Source organism: Sturnira hondurensis, unplaced genomic scaffold (assembly GCF_014824575.4).
Source record: "Sturnira hondurensis isolate 20B ecotype Veracruz unplaced genomic scaffold, ASM1482457v3 Scaffold0005279, whole genome shotgun sequence".
NCBI classification, from domain to species: Eukaryota; Metazoa; Chordata; class Mammalia; order Chiroptera; family Phyllostomidae; genus Sturnira; species Sturnira hondurensis.
In genome coordinates this window covers 6,729,839-6,743,243 of record NW_028077910.1, presented here as the reverse complement: position 1 = coordinate 6,743,243, position 13,405 = coordinate 6,729,839, and the positions used below count along the sequence as shown (strand labels likewise).

The 13,405-nt window shown below is 36.7% G+C and overlaps 1 protein-coding gene across 1 annotated transcript; it reads right to left on the bottom strand.

The window, feature by feature from the left end:
* Positions 1-1,038: 1,038 nt before the first annotated feature.
* On the bottom strand, positions 1,039-4,529 carry RPL22L1 (ribosomal protein L22 like 1). The gene is made up of 4 exons (XM_037046537.1): positions 4,449-4,529; positions 2,639-2,728; positions 2,353-2,474; positions 1,039-1,304 (listed from the first exon to the last, which is right to left on the bottom strand). The coding sequence occupies exons 1-4, from the start codon at positions 4,455-4,457 to the stop codon at positions 1,160-1,162; spliced, it is 366 nt and encodes a 121-aa protein (XP_036902432.1). The 5' UTR covers positions 4,458-4,529; the 3' UTR covers positions 1,039-1,159.
* Positions 4,530-13,405: the final 8,876 nt, after the last annotated feature.

Sequence of the window (13,405 nt, the reverse complement as noted above, 5' to 3'; positions counted from 1 at the left end):
GACACTACCATTATCATCCTCTCCTTGCATCCAATATAACATGAACTATTCCAAGAACAGGACAGATGCAATTTAGGAAGTTATTACAATCACCTGGGAAAGGACCAAGGAGATGCCAAGGAGTACATTCATGTTGGGGAGCTCCTAAAATAATCAAGAAAATGAAAACTTATTTCAAACACTCCCAAAACTGATTATATAAATCTATTAGAATAGTCAAGCACTATTTGGCAACAAATTCTACCGGTATCAGGGCCCACAGTTGGTCCATGTATGTACCTTAAGTACTGACCCTACCACTTGGGGTTAAAAGTAGAGAAAAATGCCACATTACTTGGGACCACTGGAAAACCAAGAAATCTGTAAGGTGGCTAGCACCTTCCTATTGCTCTCCTCTCCTGCAATCTGGATTTTGCCAAATCATTCTGCTTAAAAGAATTCTCAAAGGCCTCTTAATTTAGGGGAAAAGGTCCATACACTGAGAAGTCCTAAATAATTAATGGATAACCTACACTTTTAGAATGATTGTGGTGGGGGGTGGTGTAGAAAGGAGTTAAGGAGACAAAACGTGCAACAGGCTAAGTAAATTACAATTTTTCAGACAAGAAACAGATTTAATGGGTAAGACGGTAAGAGTTAAGATCTGGTTTTGTTTCTGAAGCCTAGAAGGCTTCTGGTAGGCAATTGGTTTAGAGCAACACCATCTCATCTAAACTTTATACTGATTAGAAAGTCAACATTCCCTGAAGCAGAGTGTGGGAACGAGTTAACACTGAGCACCTACGTACAAGACCCACTCTAGGCACTCAGGACTGCATTTATGCACTGTACACTAAAAGCTACACCCAGACTGTGCTTCATTTACTTCCTATACAATGCTACATATTTTAACCTGAAGACATTTGTAAAAGCAGTGAAATTTCAGAAATCCTGAGATAAGTTCCACTAGCTATAAGCTATTTAAATACTACTAACAGAAACTATCACAGGATACCCAGTATCACATAAACAACATACACTTAAATAAAAAACAAAAGCTTAACATAAAGAGTACTGTGTTTCTTTATTCATAGAAAACCAGAAGTCCAGTTCTGGATGTTTCTCTGGAAGACTTTATTTGTTTTGCTGGTAAGCAGAGCCCTGTAACAGGCGGCCCCACCTAGTCTTCAGACTCAGATCCGTCCTCATCCTGACTAATCTGGAAGTACCGAAGTTCGTAGGTCTCCTTGTCAGATGCAACCACTCGAAGCCAATCACGAAGACTGTTCTTCTTAAGGTATTTCTTGGTAAGATATTTCAAGTATCTTTAAAACAAAAATATGAATTTCATTTCAAAATAATACCTAACGTGTAGAAGCCTATTACATATAAGATATGCACTGTAATATTCATTTTTTGGATTCCCAACTCCCTCCAAAATATGCTGTATTAACTACTGTGCGACATCACTAGGGATTCAAATAAGGTAGCCTTTCAACTCGTTAGAATCAGTTTATATTCTACAAAACTTCTCCCATCTCATTGAACCTAATATTCTTGTTAGAAGACAGTATGCAAGACAGCAATACAGTAGCTTTTTCTTCTGTCTTACTGCCACAATGAAATTTTTAAACCAAATACACAATTTCATTCTTCAAATGTATCATGTACTTAACTCCAGCACCATCAACCTTCCAAACCTCAATCCCATGTTGGATCAACAAGGGGGAACCTGTCAACAGGTTCCACTTACAGATTTAAGATCATCCACAGCCTTGCAACTAACACATGGCTGCCCTTATTAAAAGCTGTATGGGTTAATTTCATCACACCAGCCATTCCCTTCCCTTTACATGCTTTCCTAACTACCACACCACCTCCAGCCTCCCTGCCCTCTGCTAATGCTGCTCCCTCTATACTCCACTGAAAATGAATACTATGTTCATTTTCAGGTTTCCTGCTAATTCTTGGGCCCTTCCTATCTCATTTCATAATATTTATCTGCAAGTCCAAAAGACCCCCAAGAACATATACTTACTTTCATCTCCAAATCCCTAGTGATTAGTTTATATACAAGTTGGATTACAGGGCCTATGATTCATTGGATAAGAGGCCTGGATGTCACTTGTCTGCCTAGATTTTCATGCTAAGTTACACTTATTGACAATCAGCCTAAATAACTGGAATATATTTGTTAACCAAATATATTTTCCATTCATATAGGCCTCATTAAAATTCAAAGCACTTTTGATATATCTCACAAACATCAACATATTACTCTTACATATAAATAGAGGATATTAGGATTACACATTCTATAAATATTCCAATTACCAAAATTTCAGTAAAATATTATGAAAAACAAATACTAACCTTTTAGAGAATTGTTTCTCAGAAACAACTGTGATTTTATTCTTGAAGCGTTCAATGTGAACCACATTCCCAAGATTTCCAGTTTTACCATTGACTTTAACCTTTTCCCGCAGAAACTGTTCCTATTTTAAAACAGAAAAAATGCGAAACTAGGGAAGGAAACCCTAGATATTCACTAGGGAAGGTACCCTAGGAATAGAGTTTAGGTTAAAATCAAATATTGCATACTTAATCCTTATTAAGATCTCCACAAAGATAAAAATAAACTGAGTAGAGTGATACTTACAAAATTTGCAGAATCAAAAATTCCATCTTCTACTGGGTGAGTAAGGTCCAAACCAAACTTCCAGATTGTCTTCTTAGGCTTCTTGACTTTCTGTTACACAAAGTTATCGTAATTATGACTTTCTAAAAATAACCCATTCATTTTTATACACAAACTTCAAAAATCAGTGCAATGACATACACTACCATGATTATTATAAGAAATGGTACAAAACTCTAAAAAATTTATCAGATACTCCTTAACTTCATTAAACCAAGATTTTGTAAAATCCAATGGAGACTTCCCATTCACCATCTGAATGTCTCACAAATACAACACTCAAAGCACAAAGTATATGGTGAGCTTCCTTCATTAAAAGATTCCACAACACCCCTCCCCCCATTTTTACAACTGGAAAAGATTAAGGGGATCAACCCACTTTCTACTGCCCAGTTAAAACCAGAAACATCCACTCAGATGTTTGAGCCCTTAATCACACTCCCTTTGTTATGTTATGGGGAGGAGTTTTATGGCCTTTATTATACCCCATGTCCAGTTTTAAATTACTAGGTGCTTTTTTCGTACAGGACAGACGCTGCTTTACTACTGCCTTACTACTGCCATCCCAATGCGCTGGGGAACAGCACACCACACAGTACAAGCTCCATTACAACAGCTTAAATTCAGAGAATTCAATCCTTATGCTGTTAGAGGTAAGAAAAGCGGAGGGGGACCTTTAGTCTGAAGATTTTTTCTTTTTTTAAGTTTAAAAAATACAGGTAACTTAAGTTTCCCAGATGCAGAACTTTTAGACCAATTACCATGTAATAAGGCTACACAAATGAAATGGCGCTCTGGCTACTACCCCCGCCCCCCCCCCCACTCACTCTCAGACAATGTAGTCAAACAGACAAATCAGTACTTTGAGGCTGTCGCCTCCAAATCAGATCTACCCAGATAGATAGATACCAAGTACTAAGGCCAGTCTGCTTTCGTGGGTAGCTGAAGAACTTGTGCCAAAAAATATTATCCAAAACTTGACACTGGTAAAAAAGATTACTGGGTTTGACTGTGTAATTTATAACTCTGTTGGAGCATTATTTAATTTAGGAGATGTTGGCCGGTGGAACAGATAACTTAAGGGGCCTACGCCCCCTTGACATCACCCAGCAATATTACCCTCCCTAACGTTTTTAAAATTTTTTCCGACACCCCCCCCCCTAATTTTTCAAATGCTCTCTGGCCCGATTTTAACGTCTAACTGGTCCCCTTATTAATCAGTAACGTATATAAAACTTTTAAAGCACATTCCTTTTACATTTGCCTAAGAGTCGTAACTTGTACCTTTAAAACAATTCCTTCCTGAGATAATAAACAAACTTCCCCAACTTAGTTCTTAAGTTCTCTTTAGCACAGCGAGTATCGCGGGCGCCGCGCGCTTGGGAGCTCCGGCCGCCTTCACTAGGCCGTCGGGTCCGCCAGATACCGACGTTTCCTTCCCGGTGGAAGTGAATACGAGCAGCACCAGCATCGCCCAGGACGAAGGAGGAAAGAAATGGCCCAAATGCTGTCTGTGCCTCTAGGCCCACTCACTGTCCGGCCTCCTTCCCAGAGCTCGCACGACCACCCATCCTAAGCCAAGGCCCGGCCCAGCCCGAACGCCGCAAAACCGCGTGGAAAAACCACCTTGAGGTTTAACGTCCTGGCGGCTTTCCTGACCCAGTCTCCATTTCTACTCTCCCTTTACCTCTAATGAGACAAACTCGACCCTCCAGACGCATATCGCGTACTTTGGGGGTAAGGCTAGCTCAGCGAGACCACACTCACTCACCGGCGCCATCTTTCACGTTGTCCGAGAGACCAGAGAGAAATCGGGAGCCGACGGCAAGTATTTATACTTAAGCGTGCTGCGTCACGCGCAAGAACGTAAGACCTTCGTCCGCCGGAGGAAAATTTGGGGAGGAGCGCGGCGGCCCGTTACCAAGAAAACGAGGGCGTGGCCCGTGGCGCGTAGAATCCCCTGGCAGTCAAGTTTCTAGGGAGCGCCCTCCAGCGGCGGCTTTGAAATGACTCACGGTTTTCTCCAGCGACAAGACACACTCCTAGGAATCTTCTGCACTTCTAGATCCTGCACTAAATCGCCAGGATCTTTTCCATCTGGACAAGGCATTGTCCGAGGTTGCTTTGAGATCTGTCGTATACTGCAATTATAATCCTCCAACGAAAAAGTTATTTCTAGGTCTTTGGCTTGTTTTCTAAATGACCGTTGAGGGAAATCAGTGTTTCTGGAGTCCAAATAAACTAGGATTCCGGGCCGGGTGCATTGTGAGCGTTGGTGGGTGGAAGGCCTTTAACAGAAGGTTACTAGTGCTCACTTGGTCCCTCGTTGGGTATAATTTATCCTATGTTATCATGGGTTTTACAGTTAACCCTAAGAATTTTCACTTCCATCCAAAGTGCCTCCCAGTTAAAATTCACCGAATATTTTCCAAGACCTAACTACGAAAATGTATAATGCTCACGAGAGTGGGTGGTGGTGGGGGTGGTGACCATCTTGATGATAAAAAGAAAAAAATAGCTTTTGAACTTTGAAGAACTGTAGTTGACGTCAGATTGTGAAAGTGGGTTGCCTCTCAAGAGTTTTGCATCGGACAGTAACAACGATGTATATATCCTTTTTGACAGCAATTAGTAATAGTGGGAACTATGCTTTAATGAAATATACAACTTGTAGGGGTCTGAATAGAGGTACAGAATTCCCAGATATCCATTTTAAGAAGAATCTTTCGTTCTTTGCTTTGAGAACCACAATACTTTCATTTCTTTTCCAAACATTAAGGGGGTGAGGAGAGGGGAAGAGCAGTTACTATTTCCTTTTCAAGGGTTGCTCAGGCTGCAGAGAAAAGTAATCTTTGTAGTATTGAATATTTTGGGGGAAAAGCTATTAATTGAGGCATTTGTTATTTTATTTTGCTTGTTTTTGGCAGCCTTCCATGTTCTGACAAAAAGAAAAACACTTAACTATTAAAGTCATTTGTATAAATGGGATGTTAAAAACAACACATTTCAAAATAACTAGTAATCCCAAAGTAACTAGTTAGAAACTATAGTGGAAAACATTTTTCTCTTACTTAGGGAAAAAAACTTAAAACCATTAACCAGGAGCATGCAGATGGTAAGATTAAATATTATAAATAACTCAACTGTTCCCAAACTTTATACACAGAAACAGTATATATTAATATAATGCCTATCAGTGCCCCACAGATACACATTTTGACAACAAATTCTAAAATACATGAAATAATAAGCATCTGAAAAGAGCCAAGACAATTTAGAATGATTAGTGGAAGTTGTCTTTCCAGCTATTCAAATATAAGATATTGTAATGTATGACAGGCATATTTCTAATACATTATAAACTTCAGTCATTGGATCTACCTGATGCTGCAGCCTGAATAAATCAATAAAATAAAATATAGAACAATATGGCAGATTAAATTCACAGAGAATTCTCCTCCATATATAGCCACCTCTTAAAAACTGATTAAAATATGGTTTTATAGATAATCACTATGGTTAAGCTGGTGGAAACTAAAACAATTTTCTTTTTGAGCCAAGAGTGACAAGCCCTCACCCTCATAGGAGTTTGGGGCTAGAATGAGTTGTGCTCAAATAGCATGAAAACCTGCAAGCTAAAAATGGAGTTTAATGGGTGCTCGGATTGGTAATGCCAGGCAGAAGAAGCGAATGCAAATGACCTCTGGAGAAATGAACTTTAAATACCAGCAAAAGGATTCTCTGAGATAAACTTGGAGCAGTAGAGCTGACAAAAAAATTTTTAAATAACACGGGGACTAAAATCATAAACTTAATCCATGAATAAAAGTAACCCTTAAAAAAACCTATACAATCAAATTCAAATATGAGATTGTATATATGGGATAGAGAAAATGGGGGGATAGGCAAAATTTAGAGAAAAAATAGCTGAATTCTTAGATTCAGAAATCCCAATAAACGCCAGGCAGGCATGACAATTTCAAAGAAATGCACACCTAAGCACGTTGTAGTGGAACTTCAAAACACAAACACAGAATTATTTCAAAAGCATTCATAGAGAAAAGATAACATATTTACCAATGGGAGTTATATTAACAGCTGCCTGCATGTTAGCAACAGTACAAGACTGAGGATTATTATCTTCAAAGTGCTGAGAGAGAATGACTGTCTACTTAGGGCTACAAAGAACAATAACAAACTATCTTTCAAGAGATTAGATGCATTTAAGATATTTTTAGATAACAAAACTGGAAGTTTGCTACCAACAAGACTCCCAGGAAAGGAATTCTGAAAGGTATACTTCAGAAGGACGAGAATGATCCTAGAAAAAAGGCCTATATAGCAAAAGAAATAGCAAAGAAAATGTCTAACTTTTGTGAGTAAATCTAAACACACACTAATTGAATAAAAAAGTAACACTCATATTCCAAAATACCATGAATTAGATGAAATGAATGCCTAGAAAAATACAGTTTGGAATTTACATGAGAAGAAACAGAACATCTGAATACTTACATCTTTTTAAAAAATTGATTTTTTAAATAAAACCTTTCCACAAGAAAGGCACACAGACAGCTGCAACAGTGAATTCTACCAAACATTTGAGAAAGAAATAATACCAGTTGTAACAAGTACCTTTCTTTGGTGCTCAAACTCACACTGTGTCAACTTACCTTTTAATCTGAAAGCGGGAAGCATATATCCACAGTTTCTTATCCACACTGGTCGATAGTTGTCTGGGGGATGTCGACGTGCTCTTACTTCCAGGTTGCATACGGGTGAGTGTTGGTGGGGAGGTTTCCACAAGTCTCCCAGGAGCCACGGGGAAAAACCATACCTGCCCCAAACTGGCTGGTATTAGCTTCTTTCTCTTGAGTGGGCTATTCAAAAGTACATTCTTCACCAGTGCCCGGAAGATCCCAGCAGAATTATGCCTCCTTTGTCCACAGCACGTTCATTTTCGCGTTCACTCCTTCCCAGTTTCACCCTTTCCAGGTCCTTCCATCTGTTACCTGGAATTGTTTCCTGAAACAAACCAAATGAATGTGGCCAATAGGCTAAGATACCAATTTTACATACTTTCAGTAATCAACTTTCTTTAAAAATGAGGCCAGCAGAACCTCGATACTAAAACCGGTATATAAAGGACACTGTGAAGAAGAAAAAAAGATCTTTTATGAAAAAATATATAATATATATTAAATGTATAGGATACTTTTATACATATATATTTACATTCACAGATACATTATTAGCAAACATATCCAGCAATAGGCTATGCAGCAAGTTGGGTGATAATGTTATTATTTTTATGTAATTGTACATGTACAGTTTAAAAGCATCTACAGATAAATGATCAGAATAATTAAATCTTGAATTTATCAAGATTGCTGGATACAAAGTTCATGCACAGAGATCAAGTGTTTATTTAAAAACTAGCAATAAATTAGAATATAAAAATTAACGATATTTTTAATGACAAATATATCAAATGTCTAAGAAAAATAATGATAATACAAGACCTTTATGCAGAACTATAGGCGATAGTTGAGAGAACTTAAAGAATACCAAATAAATAGGGCATTGGATTGGAAAAACCAATATACTAAAGATGCCAATTCTCCCCAAACTGGATTATAGATTCAATGTGATTGCAAACAGTAGCTTGATTTCTTCCCTCTCACCCTTCCTCCCATCTGCCCTCTCTTCCTTTTCTTTTTTTGAACCAGTTTGAAAATTTGTGTGATAACAGAGATACCAGAGTAGACAAGACCAGAAGGAAAAATGAAGTGGACAGACTTGTTCTACAGATTAAGATTTATTTATTTGTTTTTCTTCAGTTATTTTACTGTTGTTCAATGATAGTTCTCCACATTTATCCCCCATCACCATCTCCCAACCCAACCAAACCCACCTCCCTCCCTTGCTTCCACCCTCCCCCTTGGTTTTGTTTGTGTGTCCTTTGTAGTTGTTCCTGAAAACCCTTCTCTGCCATTAACCTCTCCCATGTCCCCTCTGGTTACTGTCAGATTGTTCTTAATTTCAATGTCTCTGGTTATGTTTTGTTTGCTTTTTTCTTTTGTTGATGAGGTTCCACTTAAAGATGAGATAATATGGTATTTGTCCCTCACCTCCTGGCTTACTTTACTTAGCATAATGATCTCCAGTTCCACCCATGCTGTTGCAAAGAGTAGGAGGTCTTTCTTTTTTTTCTGCCGTCTAGTATTCCATTGTGTAAATGTACCAAGGGTTTTTTTTTAGAGTTTAAGTTTTTTTTATTATTATTTATTTATTTAATTATTGTTCAAGTATGGTTTTTGGTCTGATTAAGATTTATTTTAAAGATACCATAATTAAAGCAGTTGGACATTGTTTCAAGGTTAAACACAGAGACCAATAGAATAGAACAGAGAACCAGGAACAGACAGGCACAAATGGGTTTTGTCACTCAGAGCAAAAGGACACTTCGAAACAGTGGAGAAAAGACAGTTCTCATAGCTCTTACTATTTTTCTGATTGAACACATGCAAATCAGTGTACACTTGCAAAGAACATAAACCTTATGGTTAACATTAAATTTTAAAATTTATCTACACTTGAATTTTGTACTGGAAAGATTATAGATATTTTAATGAATGTCTGTAATATTCTAGTAAACATTTACCCATGTAAGAACCAATATGTATTTTAAACCGAGAAAGCCTGCGATGACCTATAGCCAAACTCTGATCGGTGTTCTCAGTCACGCTGCATTTGTATTGCATACACCTGCCCCTGCAGCTGCCTCGGGTACTACTCCATCGCCAAGTCTCTTATGGGGGATCAGATGGCATACTTTATTCCAGTATTCTCTTTCAGAAGACCTCAGCTCGGTTAACACCACCGAGAATCATACTGTAACACGGAAAGTAGAAAATGTCTGCACCCCTGATATTCACTTATTATTGAAACCCATCTTATTTGCCAGTAGCTAATTTATAAAACAGGAATCTGTAAGTATCCCTTACTCAAACTTTCCAGTCATCAACACTATGGCCTCATAAGGGCTGTTAAAAAAAAAAGGGATTTTGTTATGTGTGGCAAAAATACCACCTCACAGTAGTTTTTTTGTGGTATTTTCTCTTTCTCTGGCACGTGCTACAAAGTGGAGCATGTTGCGTGTCATGAGGCATAGCGCCACCCATCTCCGGAAAAATACACCCAAATGACAATGCAGCACACACAGTCCTATGAAAACAAACTTAGCAGCTTTGACCACGGATGTGCTACAGCCTTCTGTGCAAACAACGTCGAGGCTCTGAAGAGACACTTGTTACTACTGAAGAATGTTGCTTTTAACACTTCCGACCTATGAATATTTTGTTAGGCACTCCTAGGTGAAAGCCAAGGGCACCAGGCAGGAATAATAAGACCTGAAGTCACTGCTGCTCACCCTTTTTTTTTTTTTTTTTTTTACTAATTTGATTAGAGAGCATTAAAAACTATGATTACAAAATTTACTTGTAATGCATCTTGAATGCATCTTCTCTCTCTGTGTATTTAGGAAAGCCTGACTTACTGTTTTTATTATTTTAAACAAATGCAGTTTCAGATGTCAGATTTTCTTGTTATACAATGTCACAGGAATTTTGAGTAATTGATCAGACTTTAAAATGAGAACCAGTATCTCTGTCCATTGCTTACTTGTATTACTTGTCATTTACAGCTTAGTTGTTCACCTATTGGTGGCTGTTTAGATTATTTCCAGTTTTTCTCCTATAAACAATGCTTTGAGGATTGTTTTAAATGAACAGAATTAGCTTCTTATGCCAAAAGCAACGCTCATGAAAATAAATGAGAAGAAAAAAAGAAATTGCATAATGATATCTAAAATCCCACTTAATTAGAAATTTTAGTTAACATTTTGGGGGCATGCATGTTTGCATGTATATCCTTCAGCTTATGCAAGCTATTACATACATTTACGGAATTGAGTGGCTCTAAACCTACTTCTTTGAATCTTAAAAAATTTTTATTTAAAAATTATTGTAAACTTTCTGAAAGTTATACACAATTCAAGGAACCCACACACCTACATATGAGTGTATAAAAATCTGAATGAAGGATATATACATAAATTTATATATTCTTTATCTAGATTTTTACCTATTAACCAACATTTTGCTCCATTTATTTACATTTGGTCTGTCTCTCTTTCTCTCCATATATATCCCTCTAGTCATTCTAGTCATTCTAGTCATTGGCCAGCACCTTATTCTTTCACTTGTGGAGGCTTTGCAGTATGTTTGAATTTCTGGTAGTGCTAGTCCCCCCCACGGCTCTCTTCTTGTCGGTTTTCCTAGCTACTATCTCATGTTTATATTTTCATACAAAGTTTTTAGCAACTTGTTTAACTCCATTAAAAGCTTGTTTTTTTTAAATTAGGACTGCCTTACATTTATAAAATAGGTAGAACTATTGTCTTAATAATGTCGCACTCACAGCCAAGAATAAATAATGCCTTTCTATTGTTTAAGTCACCTTTGTGTCTTTCAGTAGTAGCCTTTTATACTTCACATAGGTTTTGGACAGTTCTTTGTATTTTTATTATTATATTTTATCTTTTTGTTGCTATTGTAAATGAGATTTTCTTCCATTATATTTTTAATTGGTGATTATTTTTGTATAAGACCTGTTTATTTTTGCTAAGTCTATATCTTGCTATCTTAGTGAATAATTTTTGCATTAGCATTATTATTGATTAACTGGGATTTTCCAGGCATACTATCAGGTCACCTGAAAATAGAAAAGTTCTATTTTATCTTTTACTTTTACGGTTCCAATATGTTTGTTTTTGATTGTCCAATATCACTTATTAATACTTCCAGAAAAATGTATAGTGGTCTTGCCTAGTTCTTGATCTTAGAGAGAATGACTTTAGTGTTTTTCCATTAAGTAAAAGACTAGCTTTAGGGATTTTCCACACATACACATACACATATACATACATGCATACAAGAGGGGACCCCCAAAACCCAGAATTTATTTACTTCAGTCACCTTCAAAGTGCTATTTGATACACCTATTGAGACATTTTTCCACTGCTCAAAAGAGTTTTTGAATTCAATTTTGGTACCTTTTAGTACTTCTGCTGTTTTTGTTTCACATCTTTCACATGGGCAAAATGTTTTCCTTTGAGGACTGTTTTCATCCAGGGAAACAAAAAAAGTCACTTGGGGTGAGATCAGATGAACAGGGAGGGTCAGGCATGGCCATTTCTGGTCAAAAGCTGCTGAACCACCAGCATGGTGTTCAATCATCTGCCCAGATGCAGTGGAAGGGTCTTCAAAAAAAAAAAAGCCAAATGCAGCCTCTCACAACAATGCCTTCTGGTACACTGATACAGATGGGTCCCTAGAGCCCCCTCACCTAGTGCGGGGAACCTGTACTACAAGGGGCCTGTCCTCCAGAAGGTAATTCCGATTTTTATTGGGTCCCTGGTCATCTATACACACATGCATGCATACATGTTATATATACCATGTTAACACATATAGACATATATTTATATTTTCATTCACCTCAATATTCTCGAGATTTTTTTGAGAATGGACATTGTTTTATTTAAAATTTTTTCAGTATCTATGGAGAAAATAATATCTTCCCTTTAAACTTATCAATATAGTAACTAATAAGATTTCCTAAGATACTAATGTATTTTCCATGGGAGTGAATTATAGTAATAGACTTCCTAATGTTGAACTATTCCTGCATCTCTGATATAAACTCCACATAGGCATGTGTATTCTTTTCTTCATGTGGAATTTAATTGGTAATAGTATATTAGGGTATTTGCATGAATGTCTAATTTCTTTTTTGTTTTTTAAAAAATCAACTTTAGGATAAAAATGTTATGCTTTTGTCATAAAAAGAATTTAGAAGTTCTCATTTTCTATGCTTTGAAACCAATCTATTTAACTTTGGGAAACCATCTGGTCCTGAGGTTTTGGTAAAATTCCCCTTTGAAAATATCTGGGCCTGGTCTCGGTTTTTGGCTGGTTTGTTTGGATTTTTTTGTGAAAGTTTTTTGATAACTTTGTTTTATTAAAGTTGTTCTGTTTAAACTTTATATTTCTGTTTCTACTGAGGTTGATTCTAGTAATATTTCCCTAAGAAATTGTATCATCTAGGTTTTCAGATTTGATAGAATTTTGTTTTCATTTCCTCTGCATTAGCCATTCTTGTCATTTTCTCATTTTTTATATTTGTTTTCTTCCTGTATTTACCTTAACTGAATTAGCTAGTGGTTTATTTTGTTAATTTTTCAAAGAAGCAGAATTTTTTTGAATTGGCTGTTTTTCTATTTACCTCACTTTCCGCTTTATCTTTCCTCCCTTTGTACTCTTCTGGCGTACTTTGCTATAATTTTTCTAGTTGTCTGTTTAGAAATTTAATTCACTTATGTTCTATCATTTTTATCGATGGAGATGTTAAGCCTATGAAAACTCCCTTTATATTGCTTTACATAGATTTTGATGTAGTGTTTTCGTTATTACTTTTCAGGAATTCTTTATGATTGTAGTTCCCTTTTCATTCTAGAATTATGTAATAGGTTTTAAATTTTCAGGTAGAAGTCTTTATTTTTACTTTTGTTTTCAATTTCACTTAGGATTGCTATTACAGTATTAATAGTTTTAATTTATAGAAACCACTGCTTTGTGCCCAAATCTTTTTTTCCTGAAATTTCCA